This window comes from Protopterus annectens, chromosome 10.part0 (genome assembly GCF_019279795.1).
Source record: "Protopterus annectens isolate FY-2018-M chromosome 10.part0, PAN1.0, whole genome shotgun sequence".
NCBI lineage: Eukaryota > Metazoa > Chordata > Ceratodontiformes > Protopteridae > Protopterus > Protopterus annectens.
In genome coordinates this window covers 1,720,259,673-1,720,282,030 of record NC_056744.1, presented here as the reverse complement: position 1 = coordinate 1,720,282,030, position 22,358 = coordinate 1,720,259,673, and the positions used below count along the sequence as shown (strand labels likewise).

The 22,358-nt window shown below is 42.2% G+C and overlaps 1 protein-coding gene across 2 annotated transcripts in view; it reads right to left on the bottom strand.

The window, feature by feature from the left end:
* Positions 1-22,358, bottom strand: part of LOC122813956 (zinc finger protein 107-like) — a 382,792-nt gene that overhangs the window by 304,266 nt on the left and 56,168 nt on the right. For both annotated transcript variants that reach the window (XM_044086502.1, XM_044086501.1), the window contains exon 4: positions 8,610-8,736. In XM_044086502.1, the coding sequence (XP_043942437.1) occupies positions 8,610-8,736 (127 nt within the window). The remainder of the gene's footprint in view (positions 1-8,609; positions 8,737-22,358) is intronic.

Below are 22,358 nucleotides of genomic sequence, written 5' to 3'. Positions count from 1 at the left end.
ACAGCACCAGCTGGATTAAGGGCCTACAATGTTAGGGCACAGCACCAGCTGGATTAAGGGCCTGCAGTGCTACAGCACAGCACCAAGTGGATTAAGGGCCTATAGTGCTACAGCACAGCACCAGCTGGATTAAGGGGCCTATAGTGCTACAGCACAGCACCAAGTGGATTAAGGGCCTATAGTGCTACAACACAGCACCAGCTGGATTAAGGGGCCTATAGTGCTACAGCACAGCACCAGCTGGATTAAGGGCCTACAATGTTAGGGCACAGCACCAGCTGGATTAAGGGCCTGCAGTGCTACAGCACAGCACCAAGTGGATTAAGGGCCTATAGTGCTACAGCACAGCACCAGCTGGATTAAGGGGCTATGTTGCAATGGAATGACAGCAGCAGCAGTTGGATAAGGGACTATGGTGCTACAGCAAAACACCAGATGGATAAGGTACTACAGTGCTATGGCACAGCGCCAGCTGGATAAGGGTCTACAGTGCTGCGACCCAGCACCAACTGGATTAAGGGACTACTGTTGGTCCAGCACATCACCAGACAGATAAGGGTCTATGGTGCTACAGCACAGCACAAACATACCAGTCTGGATGGCCAAAAGACATGAACAAATATACTGTATGAAGGAGTAAACAATGTATTTAGGTGTGGTGTGATCTCTTACTTGCTAAACAATGGAAGGCAAAGGCAGTGTCCGTGTTGCCCACCAATACAGGGACCATTACTCCAGAAATGGCTGTTCTACAGTGTTCCTGAGATAACAGCATAGTCAGTGTTATATGCCCTGCAGTTGGACTAAAGTACAATATGAACAGAAATGGAACTGATATGGCAGATCAACAGTAAGCATAGTATCCCTCAGGGCGCAAGGCAAAAAATGTTGGATTTGCATATTTTGATATCTGTGGGATGTGGCAGAGAAAATTACTTAACTTTTGTTTTGAGAACTAGGAAACAGTCTACTATTCTCATGCACTGAGTGAGTGACACCTGCACCATACACTGCTCTTGTACACTGAGTGGGAATTACCTGCACCGTGGACTGCCCTCATACACTGAGTGGACAATACCAGTGCCATGGACTGCTCTCATACACTGAGTGGACAATACCAGTGCCATGCACTGCTCTCATTGCTCTTGTACACTAAGTGGGCATTACCTGCACCATGGACTGTTCTCATACATTGAGTGGATGATACCAGTGCCATGCACTGCGCTCACTGCTCTTGTACAACACTGTGTAGGTGACAATGGCACCATGCTCCTTTCTCATGTACTGGATGAGTGACACCTGCACCATGCAATGCACTGAAGCACTGAGTAACTGACACCCACACCATGCACTGTTCTCATGTACCATGTGAGAAACACCTACACTATTGCCCCATTCTCAAGCACTAGGTGAGTGCAACTTGCTCCACTCATTGTACTCAAATACTGGGCAAGTGACACCTGCAGCATGTTTTATTCTCATACAGTGGGCTAGCATCACTTCACCATGGACTAATATCATGCACTGAGTAAGGGACATCAGCACCATGCACTGCCATCAGACACTAAGTGACACCTGCACCATGCACTGCTATCAGGCACTGAGTAAGTGACATCAGCACCATGCACTGCTATCAAGCAGTAAGTGACACCTGCACCATGCACTGCTATCAGGCACTGAGTAAGTGACATCAGCACCATGCACTGCTATCAGGCACTGAGTAAGTGACACCTGCACCATGCACTGCTATCAAGCAGTAAGTGACGCCTGCACCATGCACTGCCATCAAGCAGTAAGTGACACCTGCACCATGCACTATCAGGCACTGAGTAAGTGACATCAGCACCATGCACTGCCATCAAGCACTGGGTAAGTGACACCTGCATCATGAACTGCTCTCATGCAGTGGGTGAGCATCATCTGCACCATGCGCTGTTCTCATAAACTGAGTGACAGCTGAAGTCAGCCTGATATCCTGGAATATACTGCTAGGGAACATACCAATAGTTGTGAAAGTTGCAAAAGAGCTCACACAGTCTTCCCAATTATACAATGGCTGCACATTTGTATCCGTAAAACAGGCAACAGAAGTATTGCATGTTCTTGGTAAACACAGAAGGAATGGTGCTATGCTTGATGAAAGAGACTGCAACAGTAGGGTGCATGGAATAAATATTACCAACAAGTATGTCTAAGCCATGGAAGCTGCAAGCAGTGGGGATGCAAGACAAACTAAACAGAAGGCTTAACCTCATCTTCTGGGAACATCTACTAGGAAGAAGGAAACCTTTAACCTGGAAACACTTTAACAAAAAATATTGGGGACAAGGGCTTAACAAAGATTGTTATAATCAGACATAAATAGTTTTCATAGGTTTATTTTGTACTTCTTGATTGACCATTGTTGATTTCCAAGGAGGTGGAGGAAAGAGGGGGATCTTTGGTAGCAGAGGTCATAGCTGGTAGTTTACATAAAATATTAATGATGCCTGGCTCACAAGAGACTTAAGGGTTTACATTAGCATGAGGAAAGATTTTACATACATAGATTATGCAGAAAAGCAGCCTAAATTTTATTCCGATTCCTAAGGTATGCTACTAGATCCAGGATTCTTTTTTTTTGGGGGGGGGGTGGCAATGCTTATGTCTGTCATGCTGTCATAGATCTTTTCCTTGGTTCTCTTTACTGTTGAGGGTGTGAAGAAAATACACTGTGCGACTGAAAACACACATTCTGGGACTGTAGATCACTCAAAAACATTAAGACAGAGATTTATAAGAAGTTACGGCTGAATTATATTATAGTGACCACTTTACTCGGTTTGGTTGGTGTGGACAGCATTGAATCTCTTGGTAAAGCAGAAATAGCACTCCTGAACTTACTAATGTTTGCAGAAAAAAATAGCTGTGACAATTAGAACAAAAAAATGAAACTTTCAAAGGATATGATTCAGATAATGGGTTAACTGCAAGAGATGGAACACCAGCGATTCTTCAGAAAGTTAAACAAAAACTCTGAATAAATGGATGCCTTGTTCCCTTCAGATTATATTACATTCCATCTGATTAGTTTCAAAAATGTTACTTAAACATAAGGTGCTGAACAGAAATCTGCATACAAGCATGATATTACTGGAAAATGTGGATAAACTTCTAAAAGTTTGTAGGGATATTATGGCAACACTGATATTTACTGCATTTTCTATTTTTAAATAAGTTGTACACTGGAAAAAATAAAAAAGAGAAGGTGCCACAATCATGCCACAAAGTAAATATAAGTAGAATCCCACAAAACCAGTCTGCAAAACGCAATGTGTACTTCTGGGTGAACTGCTTCATGGGATTACCATCTCAAGTGCAGAGTAGAGACCACGTATTACAAGTCCAGGTCATCCCAGGACATCCACTGTGCTGCATAGGTGCCTTTGCCACATTTCCTGCACTAGCCATTCACACATCCTTACCTGAACGTTCAGTGCTGCACTTGCCACAATAACAGCTGAGATGCATCAACTACACTGGACAACAAGAAATGTTTCACTGTTTTCTAGTACAGCAGATGCCATGAGCTTGGTTCTGTTATTTTCCCAGCAACAACCAACAGAAAATCCTTCAGTGACATTTAATGTATCAGACACCACAGAAAGGTTTGAGTAGCATTTCCTGCACCAGCAAACAACAATCCTTTCATTTATTTTGGTGTTGTATTTGCCATGAGCACAGCTGGCTGTGTTATATCTCTTGCACTGGCAAAATGTAAATATTTGACTTCTGATGTAGTGCTCACCACAAGCCCAGCTGTTTGAGTCTGACATCCCCTCCATCCAAGAGGAAATCCTTCAATCATTTTTTGGATTGGTGCTCCACACCAGAGTAGATGGCAGTGTCATCAAGCAGGCACCGTACTGCACAGCAGGGTCAGTCAGACAGACATTGTACTGCACAGTTAGTTGTGGCATCAGACAGGCACTGTACTGCACAGCTGTTTGTGTCATCAGACAGGCACTGTACTACACAGTTGGTTGTGTCATCAGACAGGCACTGTACTACACAGTTGGTTGTGTCATCAGACAGGCACTGTACTACACAGTTGGTTGTGTCATCAGACAGGCACTGTACTGCACAGTTGGTTGTGTCATCAAACAAGCACTGTATTACACAGTTGGTTGTGGCATCAGACAGGCACTGTACTACACAGTTGGTTGCGTCATCAGACAGGCACTGTACTACACAGTTGGTTGTGTCATCAGACAGGCACTGTACTGCACAGTTGGTTGTGTCATCAAACAAGCACTGTATTACACAGTTGGTTGTGGCATCAGACAGGCACTGTACTACACAGTTGGTTGCGTCACCAAATAGTCACTGTACTGCATAGTTGTTTGTGTCATCAGACAGGCACTGTATTGCACAGTTGGTTCTGTCATCAGACAGGCACTGTACTGCACAGTTGGTTGTGCTACATCTCCTGCACAATCTTCAATCTACTTTTACTGTAGTGGTCACCATAAAGTTCTGTGCTCTGTACCAGCCAACCACAAATCCTTAACAGACCTTCAATGCATCACTCTGGGGGGCTGCATTTTATAATGTGTTTAATGTATTACATGTAATTGAATGACTGACTGTTCAATTGCATAACTGATTTATTATACAGACTATTTAAATTACGGCCAAGGTTTTTATCTTTAAATCACTGATAAAGAAACAGTTTTGAAAGCTTTGTGTGGTTTATGTTGTTTTAATTAAAAATGTGTTTATTTGGTGGATAGGGGTCACCTTTTTTGTCTTGCTAAAAATAAAAAGACAGTCTTTAATGCTGCAGACAAAATATTCCCAGGCAGTTCACTTACATCATAGAAAAGGTTACTAGGCATCTCTACATCAGCTGTTATGAATGGAAACATTAGATATTCACAATGGTATCAAGATGGCAAAAGCACTCTCAGCTACAAGTAGGAAAGTAAAGCAATATATACAACAATTAATCCTACTAATCATTTAATATTATTCTAGAAATATCTACAATGAATAATGCTGATGTGCCTATTAAATAGGTTCATAGGTGAATACTAGTCTAGTAACCACTAGGGACCTTAAAAGCCTAGCCATGCATCGCAAATGTGACCCACACATTTTATTTAGATTTGATTTACAGCAGGTGATTTACTGACTGCCTCTGTCCATCTCAGACACAGGAGCCAGACGAGGGGTGAATTTCTGATTACCCAAACATTGGTCCAAGTTGAATTTAAATAGAAAGAGTGAAGAACTCTGCTTCAAATGAATGCAGAGCCTGTTCTGGAGAATGGGAATTCTATGAGAAACATACCTGTCTCTCTAGCACGTCCTATTTAATTAGAAGCAAATTTTAAGTCTTTTAATCTAGTAGTCCTGATGCTGTTTGTTTTGTGAATGTGCAAAATATTCATCAAAACAGGGTCTAGGGATGTTTGTATGCCAGGCAACGATCACTTCTCAGAAGTAGTGAGTGCAGCCAGTACATGCTCCCAAGTTATAGTTGGAGGAGTTATGTTTTAAGGTATTATGGGAAGGTGGTTAGGAGTGACAGGGGTAGAGCTGGAACTAAATTTGTCCTCCAGCAGGCTCAATATATCGACAGGCTCGGTGAATGTGTCATCATTAACCACCAGTTCAGCACATTAGTGTGTGCTGCACTTGAGATTTCTGACACAGCTGTAGAAGGCCTTATGGTTATCTTTCACCTGAGAGGATCTCTTAACCTCAAAGTTGGGTTTGCTTGACCTAATTACCCTCTTAGTAGCCTAGTTACTTTGATGAGACAGTTGCTACCTTTAAGGGAATTACCCTTGCTGATTTTTGCCATATTTGTTTCCTTTTGCTGTATATCCTGTTTAACTCATTACATCCGAGTGGCATCACCAGGTACCTTTGCAGTTAACACCTACTGATGCCGCTAGGTGTCAGACATTGCTTTTTCATATTTGCATCAATAATTCCAAAACCATACAATGAACAACATTTTAAAAGATTTGCTCTTAAAGCTTACACAATGGCAAACTCAACAGCATTAATATCCATTGGAAGTTACAGTGCAAACTTCCTGAGCTCCACTGGAGTGAATGACTTAATTTGGAAGGCTCTCATGAAGACAGTATATTATACCATGACGTACCTCACTTGCTACACTTCACCAAAGACATATCAGTGATAGCCCTTGACAGTGTATCAGTTTAGTTGCCAAGTCAACTAAAAAAATATATATGAATATTTCCATACTTGTCTCACACCTCGCATCTCTGTAGATCAAGTATTAAAAGGCCCTATCCAAGGCAAAGAACACAGCTTTCATGGGACCTGATAGTATCCCAGGCTGTATTCTGCAGCATCTCCAGCAAGAAATGGCTTCGCCATTGAGCACCCTATTCAACCACAGCCTAACTACAGGCTTCATTCCAGCAGAGGGGAGAACTGCCATTGTCATCCCTTTGCACAAAGGTGGTGCCACTACTGACCCCGAAAACTATCGCCCCATCAGCTTGAGCCTATTATTATGGATCTCATAAACAAGGACATAGGCAATCTCCAAGCACTCGACCCCACCCATTTCGGATTAGTCAGGGGCAGACCTTGCCTATTGAACTTAGTTGATTTCTTTGAGACTATCATTACGACCCTGGATGAGGGAAAGGCAGTACATATAGCTTACCTTGACCTGGCCAAGGCCTTTGACACAACCCACCACTTGGGCATCATTGAAAAAGTAACAGAACTTGGTGTTAATCCCTATCTAGTCAGATGAGTGGCCAACTGGCTCAAAGATAGGACCAGCAAGGTCAAATTAGGTACTGCCACCTCCAGCAGCAGACCTGTCACTAGTGGTGTTCCCCAGGGATCTGTCTTGGGACCCCTACTGTTTGGCATACTTCTCAGAGGTCCAGGCAAAGACAAAGGGCCTGTGACTGACAAAGTTTGCAGATGACTGTAAGCTGGGTGTTGTCATTGACTCCCCTGTTGATATTAACATACTGCAGGAGGGTCTCACAGCTACAAATGACTGGTGCCAAAGTCATGGCTTTAAGTTAAACGCAAAAAAAGTATCATCATATCATTCAGCAAAAACATAGCCCCTACTGATTACCACATCAACGGCAACCCCCTAAGCACACAACCTGTGGTGAGAGACCTAGGTACTCAGGTTGACAACAATCTCACATTTGACCATCATGTGGTGGCGGTGGTCAGAAAAGCCTTTTATTTGGTTCATCTCATAAGTAAAGGGCACTGCAACCAGAAAAAAGGAGGTTATTACCTCTCTATACTTCTCCCTTATTAGACCTAAAATTGAGTATAATATCCCATTTGGTATGTACCTCTGCAAACATCTGCACCAACTGGAAAGGTCACAGAAATACCTCACAAAGAGAATCCATGGCCTCCAACACCTATCCTATGTGAACAGGCTTAAATCACTATCACTCTACTCTGTATCATGCAGATTGCTCAGAGGTGATCTGTGTCTTGCCTACAAGGCAATGTCAGACCCTGCCCTACTGGAGATGCTCCATATCTGTAAGTCTAACTCCTCACACATTACCCGCTTGATAGGCCTAAATCTAATATGCGACATCAACAAAACCTGCTGGAGAGATAGACTTGTCTCCGAGAGGCTGCACCGTCTCTGGAATAGACTTCTAATACATGTCAAAAAGAGTATCTAACTGACTCTCTATAAACACAATCTTGATGAGTAGATGGGAAACCATAAATTTGCCCCAGGGGTTCCACCTTTGTCCCTCACTGACAGGGGCGACAGGTGCTGACTGAGGTTTCTTCTTTTTTTTTTTTGGAGGGGGGATAAACTCTTAGCTAGGCTTGTAATGGCCCCAAGGACATTAGCCTAGTAATCTCCTATGATCCTATGAAGAGAGAATGGATCACAATATGTACAACTTTGGGAAAAGAAGTACGGATAAGGGATATCAAGAATCTTGGAAAATACAGATGGTACAATGAAGCAGTTGTTTTATCAAAAAGAAAAGATGGACAAGATGGGAAAAGATGGCAAGCAGTCAAGAATTTAGAAGTATTATACGTGACGATATTTGATTTAAAAAGTGGCAAATACCCAGGGAAACCTGCTGAAAGATACAATGAAGTTGAAGATTGCAGATTTAAACATGTGAGGAACACTTGTAAAAAAGAAAGATGGAGGAACAGTCACATGACAGAACACAGACTCAGCACAGATGGATGGTGGCTGTCACAGGACAATCTGAAAATAAGACTCAAGTACATTTACCCATACACAAAGTACACATTTTTAATCTAAAAATCAAGTGTCTGTGTCAAACTTGCAAAGCCTGATATTCGGTCATAGGTTATAGTTACTGCACAGACTTAAAAGTTCTCACTCTAGGTTTTCTCCATGTACTTCAGGTTTTGTTCAGCTCCTACAAACATACTGGTTGAAATGGATATTGTTAACTACCAATATATATTGCATTTAAAATTGACTTTTTGGTTTGCGTCAGTAACAAACAAATATAATATACTGGCATATCATTTCAGTATGATATATTTAATTCAGAAAAAGACCCGACTTCCTAAAATGAGATTACACTTACCTACTGATACCAAGGTTTCGTAGTTCTGTACCATCACTTCCCTGTGAAGCTCCTTCTCTTGTTCTCTTAACATCCTCCACTCTTCTTCTGAGAAAGTGACAGCAACATCCTCAAAGGACTCTGGAGCCTGTAAAAGAGATATGATGTGCATAATCTTTTTATTTATTTATTAATCGATTTACATTTGATTGTTAAAAAGCTACAGATTTGGTTGCAAACAAACTATTAGCATTTGATACAAGCAGTGCATTCAAAATGTTTCAAGAATAAAACTGTCACTTCATCAACTACGTAAATATACCTCACCCTTCACCCTAGTAAATACTTTGCTGACTCAGCAGATGGGTAAGAAATGGCAGCAGGTACAAGGGATTCTCCCAGGTCCAGAATAACAGGACTGAACATGCTACTTCAGGTAAGGAATGTGTCACAGTGCACTGTGGGTGGAGAACTGCCTGACTGAATTTGGGCTACGATGAAAAGATGGGAGTGTGAAGGGAAAAAACACCTATTAGGATGCATTATTTAATGAAATACTGGCAACAGTAGTCTCATCAAAGGTATCAGGACTTCAGTGGCACTCTGGGTGTAACCACATTAGTATGGCAACGAAGATACAGCAGGGTACTTGTACAATTCCACTTTTCAAACTCAAAGACACCACAGGTTCATAGGCAAGTACCAGGCTAGCTGCCTTTGTGGATTATTTTACCCCAAGACAACTTCCATTTTGAATTAAACTATCCCATCTGGTGTAAGACTGGCATGGCTTATAAATTATATATTGCCCCTAGTGAGAATAACTAGGATCTTACCATAAATAATGTGAGGGGGTCCCATGCAAGGGATAAAACATTTAGGAGCTGCCTCTGTCCATTAGTAGTACAGGAGACAGTCCTGGGGTACATTTTCTGTTACAAGTCCACGTATCCAAGTTGTGCTTGAAAATGGACAGGGATGAGCTCTGTTTTACATGGATAAAGAGTCTGTTCCAGAACAGTGGTATCCTCTGTGAGATGTATGTGTCACTTCAAACTGTTCTGCTGATATTGCAGACAAGGTTTTGATTCCCTAGAGTATTTCTGATGCCATTTGACTTGCTGATGTGCAGTAAATCCATCAGTATTGGGTCACTGGATACCACTTATGCAAGACACAGGTCACCTCTTAGCAGTCTGTAGGATACAAGGTATAGCAACAGGGTTTTGAGTCGGTCTATGTACAACATACTGTTCAGGGCTTCCAAGCTTTAGTACGGTACCTCTGTGAGCACTCTAGTAGCTGCATGTGTCTGGAAAAATACATGCCAAAGGGGAATTTATACTCAATGGGTGGTCTAATGACAGCTGAGTAAAGGGCACAATGACACCTCTAGATCTAGACACAATCCCTGTGCTTATAAGCTGTGCAATATAGAAGAACTTTCTTATGACAGTCGACACGTATGTTGAAAGGCTATTGTCCATGTAAGTTCCCAAATCCTGAATGACTGCTCAACTCTTAGGGATGCAGTGTCAATGAGGTAATTTCTTTGGTAAAGGATTTTTAATGCATATGATGTATTTTTTGGTATTTAGTTTCAGTCCACAATTTTGGCACCAGTTATTTGACACAACCCTTCATGCAGGATGGCCACATCAGTTAGGGATTCGATGACTGCTCCTAACTTGCAGTCATCTGCAAACTTAGTCAGCCAGAGAACCCTTTTTGGTTTACTTCAGAAGCAGATGCCAAACAGGAGAAGTCCCAGCACTGAACCCTGCTTCAGGTGAGACAGAGTGAGGTTGTAGCCACTGAATGAATAATTTAATCCTAAGGATCGTTGACCTCAAAACAACAGTCCCTTAACAGCCACAGTGCAGAGCTTGCAGCCTCATGCATGTGGTTATAGGGTTTGCCCTTCAACATGATAATTTTTTGATGGCTGCCAGATACAACCGTACATCTCACCCACATGAGATTTGACAACTCAGTTGTAGATACAGTATCCTACATATGGAAAGTAGATACCACAGAAGGTGCAACAGCAGTACTAGAAACATACAGCTGAAAGTAGAAAACAACTGAAAGAATCATAAGTTTTGTGCAGGTGACCAAATGCACTAACGTACTGTGTAGAACAAGCACTGAAAATGCATGTACAAAACAACATATAAGAATATAAGTTTATTTAAGCTTACAAAGAAGGAGTAAAAGGAGATAAAGCAAGGGTGTGGCACCATGACCCCTTTCAGCTTAAATCCTAACTTGCAAAAAAGCTAAATATTCTTTCTTTTCACACCCCAACTGCTAAAATCCTATGCAGCTCTTTTTACTATAAGAAATAGTTTGCAATGCACTTCTCTGCAACTTGAATTCAACACTTTAAGAAAACCTTATTACAACTTTTATAACACATATTTTTGTCCTCTGGATAATCAGTAGAAGTGACCCTTTAGATCAGCTTGTTTACCCAGACATACACAAGATAATGATGATGAGATAGTATAGTGGACTTTAAATAGTGTGTGATGCATATGTTTGTGTTTGTGTGTGGGGTGGTTACCTAAAGGATTATGAGTAGAGGAGGTGAACAGTGTTGGTTAGGGTCTCCATGAATGAGCACTAAACTCTCGGCAAGAAAGTACACTTGTGTAAGCTGAACTTGCAATGACAGCAGATGTTCGAATAATCACTAATGCAGTAGCCTTAGCCGTATGGGTTACATCTTGTCGGGGATAGAACACCCGGCCAGCTTCCAAAGCTTCAGGCCACCTTCCATGCACCCAAACTGTCAAGTAGCTTGAGCTCAGTGGACTAAAAGACAAGTTTGGGCATGTAGCCCTTCAGAACTTTTCTGATGCTGAAGAGTACTCTTCTCTGAAGTTTTTGAGGATTGACAGTCAGCTTGTGCTTCCCTTTGGGAAGAAACTTCCATTATTAATTTTTTCATGTTTTATTACTTTCCCTTTCATGAAAATTATTTTAAAGCTAGAATTGTTTTGTTTTAATAGAGACTGTAACTTACTTTTAAATGGAGCACTCATTTTTTCCTGTCAGTTTAAAAATAGTGTAAAGTACCTGAAATGTTTTTTTCCTGTGAAGAAATTGTTTTGATTTTTCTTTTGTGGGGCTTGCATAGTGTTTTGAAACGCTTTTTACTGTGCTTTTTTTTCTGTCAAAAAATAACTTTTGTGAACTGGTAGTGTTTGCCTGCAACTGCTACTTGCCTTCTCTGGAAAACAGACACCATTTTCGTCTTGATCATGGAACAAACTACTGGTGTCATCGTCATGGTCGGTCTTTCTTCCAGTCACAAAAAAAAAAGTAAGTAAATCAGCCTTTGCCACCACAACAGACTAGCAATTTGTCTCATTCACAGATGGGTGACTCTGCTGTGGCCATTTGTTGCATGTCAGACCACTCATCTTTTACCCCAGAGTGCTCTGGTGCAACACCTACAGCCACTATGGACTGGGTGGTTAGCCATATCCTCTGCAGCTGTTAGGGTCCTCTCAGTGGGCAAGAAAGAGCCAGTCTAGTTGGTTCTGGGAGTGAGAACAGGGAATGTTTTCCTGTTGTGTCAGAATGCTATGCCCATCCCTGGGAAGTAGAGGCTGCCATTAGTAACATGCCTGGCCCCATTTTTCCTGTAAAAAAAAATAGAAAACCAAGGCTACTGAAGCAGTGATCAATATGGTGAACATTTCACTACTGTTCTGTAGAACAGAATTATGCCCCACTTTTAATATTCTGGTGTCAGACCTACCCTCATGCCGGTATCCCATTGCCTTGTCAAATGTTGCCAACAAAGAGGCTCATTAAATATTATAACATCAAGTTCTTTTACTGTTTTATGCATGTATATATTGATACTTTACCTAACTACCTGACGTATGATTACTCTTGTAGATTCAGCAATCGACCCACACTTTGACATGCCCATGGTACTGTTTCAGGTCATTAAAAACCAATGAAAATATACTTTTAGGGCCGGGAAAAGTCCATAATGGAATGTTAAACTGTATGCACTCTAGTAATAGTACAAATGGTGTACTATTTATAACACTTCCCCTTCACAGTAATACCAAAGTCGAAGAGAAATCTGTATCCTACTTCCCATCCAATTAACACAACAGTACTTTTCCCCCCCACTTCCCTGGTCCCCAGTTTATACAATTCTAGTAACATTTCAGGAATCAGTGCCAAAAGCTTTGCTGAAATCCACAGATGGCCTTAACTGACTATTCTTCTCAAGGAGTAACAGCCACATATCACTGTCCCATACATCACATGCCATAACATAGTAAGCAGTAAGCTATAGGACACGGGTCCTTACTAACTATACTCACTGTGCAAATAAGCCAGCTTCCTCTCTATTACAGCACATGTTGTACCAAGGTGTGTACCAGGTTATGTGATCTGCAGCTTTACTGACCACATTTTACTTATGCAATGAAATCCATATGCTGCATAAGCAGCATTATTTAGGATGCCACATAAATTGCTGATACATTTGCTATCCTAATTTCTTGACTGACAGAAGGTCTGACAGGACTTTAACAAAATGAGATGAAGATGAAAAAATCTAAATCAAAGACTTAAAGCTCTAACCTTAATAATAATAATAATAATAATATCAATAATAATAATAATAATAATAATAATAATCATCATCAAAATGAGAAAAAAGCCTAAATACTGGCCTGACCATGGTTAAAGTAGGAGGGAATAAGAAAAATGGAAGGCGGGACTAATACTGTAGTTTGAGAACTGCTATCGGACAGCTATTGTTAAGGTGATTTGGATTGCTACAACTTAGTATATTTCTGTCGCTGCGGTCATAACATCTGGACAGAATAAAAAACCATACATGAACTGTGGGAGGAAGGCCTCAGCCAAAATTGACTAAAGGACAGTCATACCCAGCCCACTCAGACGTAACAAAAGTACAATATGAAAAATCTAGAGGCAAATGTGAGAGAAACCCATTGCATGAAACATCCTCTCATCAAGAAAGCATTAATAAATTATATATATATATATATATATATATATATATATATATATATATATATATATAAGTTTCCACATCCTGATGAAAGAAAGTAAAGTTGTGTACACTTACCATAAATGCAGATGTTCGAGTGTATTCACTGTTGTAGTCATCTCCTGTGGGTTATCCCTGCAGTGATAGCCGTTGGCCGGCCCGAATTGTTTTTCTGCATCAGCTGCTGTCACTTGCTGTCTGACGTCAGGTCGTCAGTGCTATAAAGGAAGGCAGCCAACACCATTACATCAGTTTTTCTTGTCCTAACCAGTTACAGACCCAAGTAAATATGGTAAAGTGGTCCTAGTGGCCAAAAGCCACTATTAGAAATTTATGTCCCCCTAAAGAAAGAAGATATAAGGAGGAAGGAGGGTGGGAAACCAGGACTGCAACAGTGAATACACTCGAACATCTACATTTATGGTAAGTGTACCCAACTGTACTACGTTCTTTGTGTTTCACTGTTGCAGTCATCACCTGTGGGAGGATTCCCAAAGCTGAGGAAAGGGGTGGTAAGATTAGTAAGAGACCTAGGAATAGGTCAGCAATCCCTGCAGAACTGCAGAGGCAAACCCTGCCATAGCCTTCGAACATAGAGGTAGGTAGTAATGCTTGGTAAAGTTATGGACAGAAGTCCAGGTGGCAGCTTCCAGGATGCCCCTGTTGGGAACTCCTCTGAGGAATGCTGTGGAAGTGGAGGTTGCCCTAGTGGAATGGGTTCAAATAGACTTGGGGGGGTTCCCATGCAATGTGTAGCAGAAAAGGATACAGTGTGATATCTATTTGGAAATGGTTTGTTTGGAAATGGGCTTCCCCTGTGCCTCTGGGGCAAAGCTGACAAGAAAATTGGTCCATTTTCATGAAGGGTTAAGTACGGTCCACATAGTATCTGAGCTGTCTGTGCACGTCTAGTGACTGCAGGATTCTTTCCCCCTTGTTTTGAGGGTCAGGAAAGAAGGTGGGTAGATGTATGGCCTGGTTGAGAGTTACATTAGATACCACCTTGGGCAAATAGGAGGGATTAGTCCTCAGAGAGACCCTGTCTGCATGGAAGATTATGAAGGGCTCAATGGCCATCAATGCCTGACGTTCTGAAACCTTCCTGGATGAGGTGATAACTAGGAGAAAAGCAGTCTTCCATGAGAGGTATCTTAGTTCTACTGAAGCAGCAGGTTCGAAGGGTGGTAAAGTTAGTTTTTCCAAAACATAATTCAGGTCCCAGGCTGGAGTGGGTAGCCTTCCAGGAGGTCTGGTATTAGAAGCCCCTGTAAGAAACTGTTTGATCAAAGGATAGGAGAACAGAGGCTGTTCTGTATCAAAATGAGCTAAAATGGCTGAGGTTTGGATTTTAATAGAGGAGAAGGAGAGGCCACTAGAGTCCAGGATAAGAGGGATGGAAGGTTGTGAGGTACTGCCCCCTCTGGACTGGCTCTATGAGCAGAATCTTTTCCATTTTCCTGCATAAGATTTTTCTGGTGCTGGACTTTCTGGCCTCTGTGATAATGTCTAGGACCTATTTGCTTAACAGGGGCCCCTTGTTAACCTTTAGCGTATTAACCATGCTGATAGATTGAGAGTGTGTAAGTCTGCGTGCAGCATCTCCCCCCCCCCCACCCACACTTGAGTTAAGAGGTCTGAAGTTAGGGGAAGCTGCCTGGGAGGCTGTAAGGTGAGGCTGCACAGTAAAGGGTAGCAATGCTGTGTGGGCCAGTCTGGAGCAATGAGGATGGCCTTTGGTCTCTCCTCCCTTATTTTGATTAGTACCTTGGGAATAAGATGCAGAGGAGGGAATGCGCACACAAAGAGGGTGTTCCAGGGGAAGGTCAAGGCATCCACCTTCCACGCTAGGTGGTGATGCTCCTTGGTACAGAATTTTACCAGCTGATGGTTGAGATGCGAAGCAAAGAGATTCACCTCCAGAATCCCCCACGCCTGAGTGATTTGTAAAAAGATGTTTCTCTTGATCTGCCAAATCATTAGGGTCCAGAAAGTTTCTGCTTAAGTGGTCTGCCAGGGTGTTGTTGATCCCTGGTAGGTATTGGGCTGTCAGGTGTAGTCCCGTGGAAGAGGCTGTCAGCCAGAGGTTCATGGCTGGCCTGGACAGAGGGTAAGATTGTGTCCCTCCCTGTTTGTTGATGTACCACATTACTATTGTGTTGTCTGTTTTGATAAGGAGAACCCCTGGCCTGAGATGGGGTTTGAAGGATGTCAGACCCTTTTGTACTGCCATCATTTCTTTCTGACTTGATGTGTAAGGGAAGGTGCTGGGCATCCAAAAGACCTTGGGTGCACCTGCCTTCTAGGTGAGCGGCCTAAGCTATGTCTGAGGTGTCGGTGGTAATGGTCTGCCCAGTTGGGCGGAGGGTGAAGGAAAGACCCTTGTTCTGGGCACAGGCCCCTGCCCACCAGAGAATCTCAGCCCTTATACAGGGGATAGGAGGTAGAGAGGTTGACAGTGGTGACACCAAATGTTAAGGTACCAGTGAATGTTTCTCATGTGAAGCCTAGCCAGAGGAATTAGAAGGATGCAAGATGCCATGTACCCCAAGGCTTGCAGGAACTTCCTCGCAGTGAGGTCACTTCTGGAAGCCAGCTGGATAAAACATAGAGGCAGGAAGCTCTGCTTTTCTGGGAATAGGAAGGCCATTTGGGATGCTGTGTCCTGCAGTGCTCCCAAGAAAAATGATCATCCTGGAGGGTGTTTGCCTTGATTTCTTCTCATTGATGGTGTACCCTAAGGAGGTTAGGAGGGTTTTAACAAAGAGGAGGCCCCTGAGGAGCTTTTCTTTGCAATCTGCCTGAATGAGGCAGTCATCCAGATAAGGGTAAATTTGTATATTTTTCTGTCTTTAAAAGGCTATGGCCGGGGCTAAGCATTTGCGGAATACCCTGGGAGCAGTAGATAAGCCAAAGTGTAGTGCAGAGAACTGAAAGTGTTGTCAGCCTGCTCTGAAGCGAAGGAATTTCCTGCAAGATTCCCTTATGTGGATGTGGAGGTAGGCATCTTTTAGATCTATGGTAACTAACCGGTCTTTTTTTTTCAGCATAGGCAGCAGCTGGTGCAAGGTTAGCATTTTGCATTTGGGGACCACCAGGAAGGTGTTCAGAATGGATAGATTCAGGATGGGGCACCAAGTACCCTCTTTTCTGGGAACAAGGAATAGTCTGGAATAAAAGACTTTGCCTGTTTGATCTGAGGGAACAGGTTCTACTGCCTCTCGGAATGTGAGAGTTTGGACTTGTTTCAATGCCTCTGCCCACCGATCTGGAGGTTAGTCTGGGTACCCACCTGGAATTGGGAGTTCGTTGAAGGCGAATCTGTATCCCTGAAAAATTATCTTTAAGGCCCATTGGTCCTTTGTTACAGAAAGCCAATTTTCTTTGCAGAGGGAAAGCCTTCCTCTTAGTTTTTGGTGAGTGAAAAGAGGGCAGAGGGGGGAAGAGGGAGTCATTCAGAGTCACTGAGAGTTTTTGCCATAGAGGGATGGCTTAGAACTCCCTGCCTTTGGAGTGGAAGTGGTCCACTGTTTGGTTCTCTGCTGTTTCTGGGATAGGAGTCTGGGTGGTCTGTCCCTGCGGGGCTTACCTTACCTATGTCTGTTAGGTGCAAGAAAGGACCAGTGTTTTGAGGGAAAATTCCTGCTGAACCTAGGAGGTTGTACCTGTTTGCATAGATTTTGCTTTGTCTTCCATCTTTTTAAGCACTTCTTCTGCTTTTACTCCAAACAAGCGGTCCTTATCCAAGGGTGCATCTAGTAATTTAGATTTGACATGATCAGAGAGAGGTTGTTCCTTCAACCATGCATGTCTCCTAATGACAGATCCTGACACTGCTGCCCTGCTTGAGGCTTCTAGGATGTCATATCCACAGTGTAATGAGTGTTTAGTCACTTGACAAGTAGAGTGCAGTACATCTGCTAAGTCTTTTGAATTGGCACATTCAGGAAAGGTTAAAATCTTTTGTTTTAGTAGTTCCAAAGTGTGTTGTTGATATTTTAACACGTGGAACTGACAGTTGAGTGTGCTGATAGCTTAGGTTGCAGATGTGTATAATTTTTTACCCCATCTGTCTAGAGCTCTGTAGTCCTTGTCAGAAGAAATAGGAGTCTTTGCAGCACTAGCCTTAGCTCCTTTTGGTCCCTGTGTAATTATCTCTGGGTCTGCATCAGGATTTTTGTACAGGTATTTGAGAATCCGGTACTCTGTAATACCTGTCAGGTTTTCTGGGAGCAGGTGGGAGGGCATCAGGAGTTAAACTGGATTCATGGAAGACATCATCAACCACTTCTAAGATAGGAAGGATGGCCAAGGGTCTGTGCTCGGGCCGGTCTAGAAACTCTCTTAGTCTTTTCTTAGACTGAGGGAATTCCTGGGATTCCCAGTGGAAATGTTCCCTGAGGTTGTGAAGGGTTTCTCCAAAGGAAAGATCTTCTGGTGGGGAGGCAGAAGGAATGGATTCCTCTGCATCTGAATCCTCATAAGCAGTCAGAGGTTGTTGTTCCTCTTCAAAATCTGAATAATCAGACTTCTCAGAATCCTGTTCTGTCAGTATTTCAGGAGAAAGTTCTCTTTTCCTTTTGGAAGCTGTACGATCTTCCACCATTTTAAGCATTTGAGCTTGGTTTGGTGCAGCAGGAGTAAAATGGTGGCTAGAGCTAGTTTTCCTAGGAGTGGCTTTGCCTCTAGGCCTAAGAGTATCCATCGGTCTGAGAGAAACGGTAGTCAGAGGAGAAGATTTTTTTTTTGTCTAGATTCAGTAGTGCGAAAAACCTTCTCGGAGGCCAGTGCCTGCATTGCGGCTCCGGACCCAACCAAGGCAGAGACAACCAAAGGCTTGGAAAACAAAGAAGATTTTCGCAGCATACCGGACTCTGAAGGGGTCTCAGTAGAGGCCTGTGAAGGTACTGAATTGGGCATCAGGGGCTGAGAAGGCACCTCACTGAATTCCGGAGAACTGAGGACATACTTAGCGGTAGAGTCATTGGAAGGCTTAGCCTTGTGTGGTCTGTCTCTATCTTTATCCTTACATTTTTTTGGAAAGTCTAAAGATTGTTGGTTGACGAAAGCCATTTCAGAATGCGAAGATGGAAGACAAAAATACCTGGCTACAATAAGAGCTCTACAACGAATGGTCCTCGCATTAAAGAGAACACAGAACCGGCAATGGGGTACATCATGGTCTGGGCCTAAACAAGTGAAGCAGTATGAGTGGAAGTCTCGGTGTGGTATTTGCTTTCCCACAGGTGAGACAATTGTTAACTTTTTCGGACATCGGTTAGTGCAAGAAAAAAGGATCCCCAACAGGGTACTTAGCTTTAGACATTTTCAGCTGTAATTCAAACTCTGGTAGCGACCAACTGGCACACTTGTGAACTGCTTCTACGATGGGCTTCATGGCAAAAAAGACTAATGTGAGGGCGTTGGCTGCCTTCATTTATAGCACTGATGACCTGATGTCAGACAGCAAGCGACAGCAGCTGATGCAGAAAAACATTGCCTCAGTTATTCGGGCCAGCCGAGGGCTACCACAGCAGGGATAACTCACAGGTTATGACTGCACCAGTGAAACACGAAGAATATCTTTCCATATACATGTTAAACAAACATAGATTTCTGCAAGTTTAGAATTCCTTATCATTACTAAATCTAAATAAAAGACAGAAACTGAGAAGGGAAGGGAATTGTGGGACACAAGGGTGAAAAAGGGAGTCAGCGAGGCAGTATAATGAAAATAAAATAAAGTAAATAATAGTAATCTGATACAAGAGTGACAACATTGTTCCAAAACCAGCGTACATCATTTAGGGTAGTACAAAAGCCTTTTGTTATCAAAGAAGTGCCTTAACCATCCATCCAAATTCCTATATAAATACTTAGTCTAATTCATGGGCTAGTAGGTCAAGAAATGGGACCTTTTTCAGTACAAGACTCTCCCTAATGGAAAGGTTCAAAACCAGTTCACTCTATTCCTTAATGCTTGAGTGAACTATTCATCTGCAAGCTTTAGTAAATCATTTACATACCACTGTCAACGATCCCCACAATAATCTGGTTTCTACACCAGTGTCAACGATCTCCACAATAATCTGGATTCTACACCAGTGTCAATGATCCCCACAGTAACCTAATGGCTACACCAGTGTCAATGATCCCTACAGTAACCTAATGTCTACACCAGTGTCAAGGATTTCTACAGAAGCCTAGTGTCTAGACCAGTGTCAACAGTCCCCACACCAACCTTGGTTTACACAAATGTCAATGGTCCCCACACTAACCTTGTGTCTACATCAGTGTCAACAACCCCCACAGTAACTTAGTTTTTACACCAGTGGCAATGACCTTCATGGTAACCTAGTTTCCACACCAGTGTCAACGATCCCCAAAGTAACCTAGTTTGTACATCAGTGTCAATGACCCCCACAGTAATCTAGTTACTCCACCAGTGTCAGCGACCCCCACTGTAACCAAGTTTTTACACCAGTGTCAACGACCTTCACAGTAACCTACTTCCTACACCACTGTCAATGATCCACACAGTAAAATAATTTCTACACCAGTGTCAACAATCCCCACAGTAATCTAGCTTGTGAAACTGGAATGATCAGAGGCGGGCAACCATCAAACAAAGTTTCAGTAAGATTACTAAGATAGAGAGTACAAATTCCTCACCCCAAACACATGGATAGCCTGCCATGATGTCTTCCCATAAATCATCCCCTGGAATCATACAGAAAAATGTAGAACATTCCAGAACAGATCGAAGTGGCCAGGGTGCACATCGGCCAAACTTTCTGGAGTCAAAAAAACAGGTGCCAATATCTTACTATTTACGTAATTATTTATTTGCATTTGGTTACTAGAAAGGTCCTTCTTCAATTATGCAAGCCCCTTTTCAGCAGGGTTCTAGGGAAAATTTTCCAAAAATATACTTACTAAGAGAAAAAAACTTAGAAAGAGATTATAGCACATACTTTGTGAGTTCAAACAATATCTGAAGTTAGTGATTTCAGATGCAGCAGCACTGATTAGGTGATTAAATGTGTGTCAAGAAGCAGTTGTCAAATAAGAAAGAATATAAAGGGAGTTATAGTGAAGAAGGAAGTACGCACGTTGTAGAAGAGTTGGGATAGGAGTACAAGTACAAGAAGAGAAACAGATCAAGAGTTAAACGACAAAGATCCAAAAAACTAAAATGTATAAAAATCTAGAGGGTAGCGTGTAAACATGAGTGAGGATGACTGCATTTTTAATCCACAGTAAGGCAGAATTTGTAGCTACTGCATAAGGAACAGAACATTATCAGATTTATTTTATTTTACATTTGTTGACCGGGTTAGTCCTTCTGAGCTGAAATAGCCCTTTTTCAGAGAAGGCCCGGGGAGAAAAGCTCCAGCACATTAAACAAATCAATAGAATTTACAGAAACAAGAAAAAAAATTAGGCTCATAAAAAATTATTTACGAGTCATAGTTTATATTTTGACAATGAGAGTAATGGCCTATTCGTACAGATTACAGAAATGATAATTCATTTTAAGCATAAGTTACCGTCAAGTGTAGACAAGAGATTAACTCAAAATGTAGAGTATAATTCAATACTTTTTGAAAATTAGTCAGGGAGCGAATTAACCACATCCACTAAGAAGCATGTATATGTTCAAGATGGACATAGGTCAAGTCACTGCACTTAGCAGGACAAGTTGCCATAGGGCCAACCTCAATGGTAGGATGGAGATATCTCTGTTGGCTTTTTGTAGTTGTCTGCAATCTGTATTTCTCCTTTTAAATTTAGCTATCTCCTCCTGAAAGTATAGAATTTATTCTTATTTAAATAGCTGGACAACAAATCTCAATCCCTATGCAAACATTTTGGTCCCAAATCAAAAACTATACTCTAGTGAGTTATCTGCTGCTGGAGTAGGACCAATAGTTTCTAATATCTGAAGGACTCTTTTTAAGATACACTATTGTTTATTAAGAGGAATTTTCTGAAGACACACAATGTCTTCCCTCATGCCACTGAGAATATCCACTAGCTCCTACTTCCATTTATCCTCTCCTAGTTGCCTCAGTACTTCCATAATATTTTAACTTGGTTACTTTCCATGTTGCATTGTACCTGTTGCATAGGCGTAGCTAAAAGATATGGAGGTTAAAAGGACAACACACAGTTTCAGTCTGGGAAGCTGCAAACCCCATGCTAGGTTTACTTCTTACTGCCATTTCTGCCTTCATCCTTGGTCTTGCTGGAGCTCAGGAATACTAGGATAAAACCTCTCTCCATTTTGATAACCACACTGCCAGAAGAATGTATCATGTTAGCCAGCAGGGGAGAAAACGGCTTTAGAAAAAAGATCAGTTTCAGCAAAACTAGACTCTGATCTATAGGCTGTCAGTTCAAGCTACAAATAATGTGTGTGTACTCTTCCAGTGCCTTTGAAAGACCTGCCTAAAGATGGTGTCTTATCAAGACCACAGGAAAAAAATAGCCAAATTCCGGTAATCATGGCCATACAGATAAAAACCGCACTCTCCAATACTAAGAATACAGCATCCATGGGACCAGACGACATCCCGGGCTGTGTACTACATGAACTACAAAATGAACTGGCACCTCACCTAAGTGTCATGTTTAATCAGAGCCTCACCTCAGGCTTCGTGCCCATTGAGTGGCACACAGCTACAGTTATCCCACTCCACAAGGGGGGATCCACCTTGGAT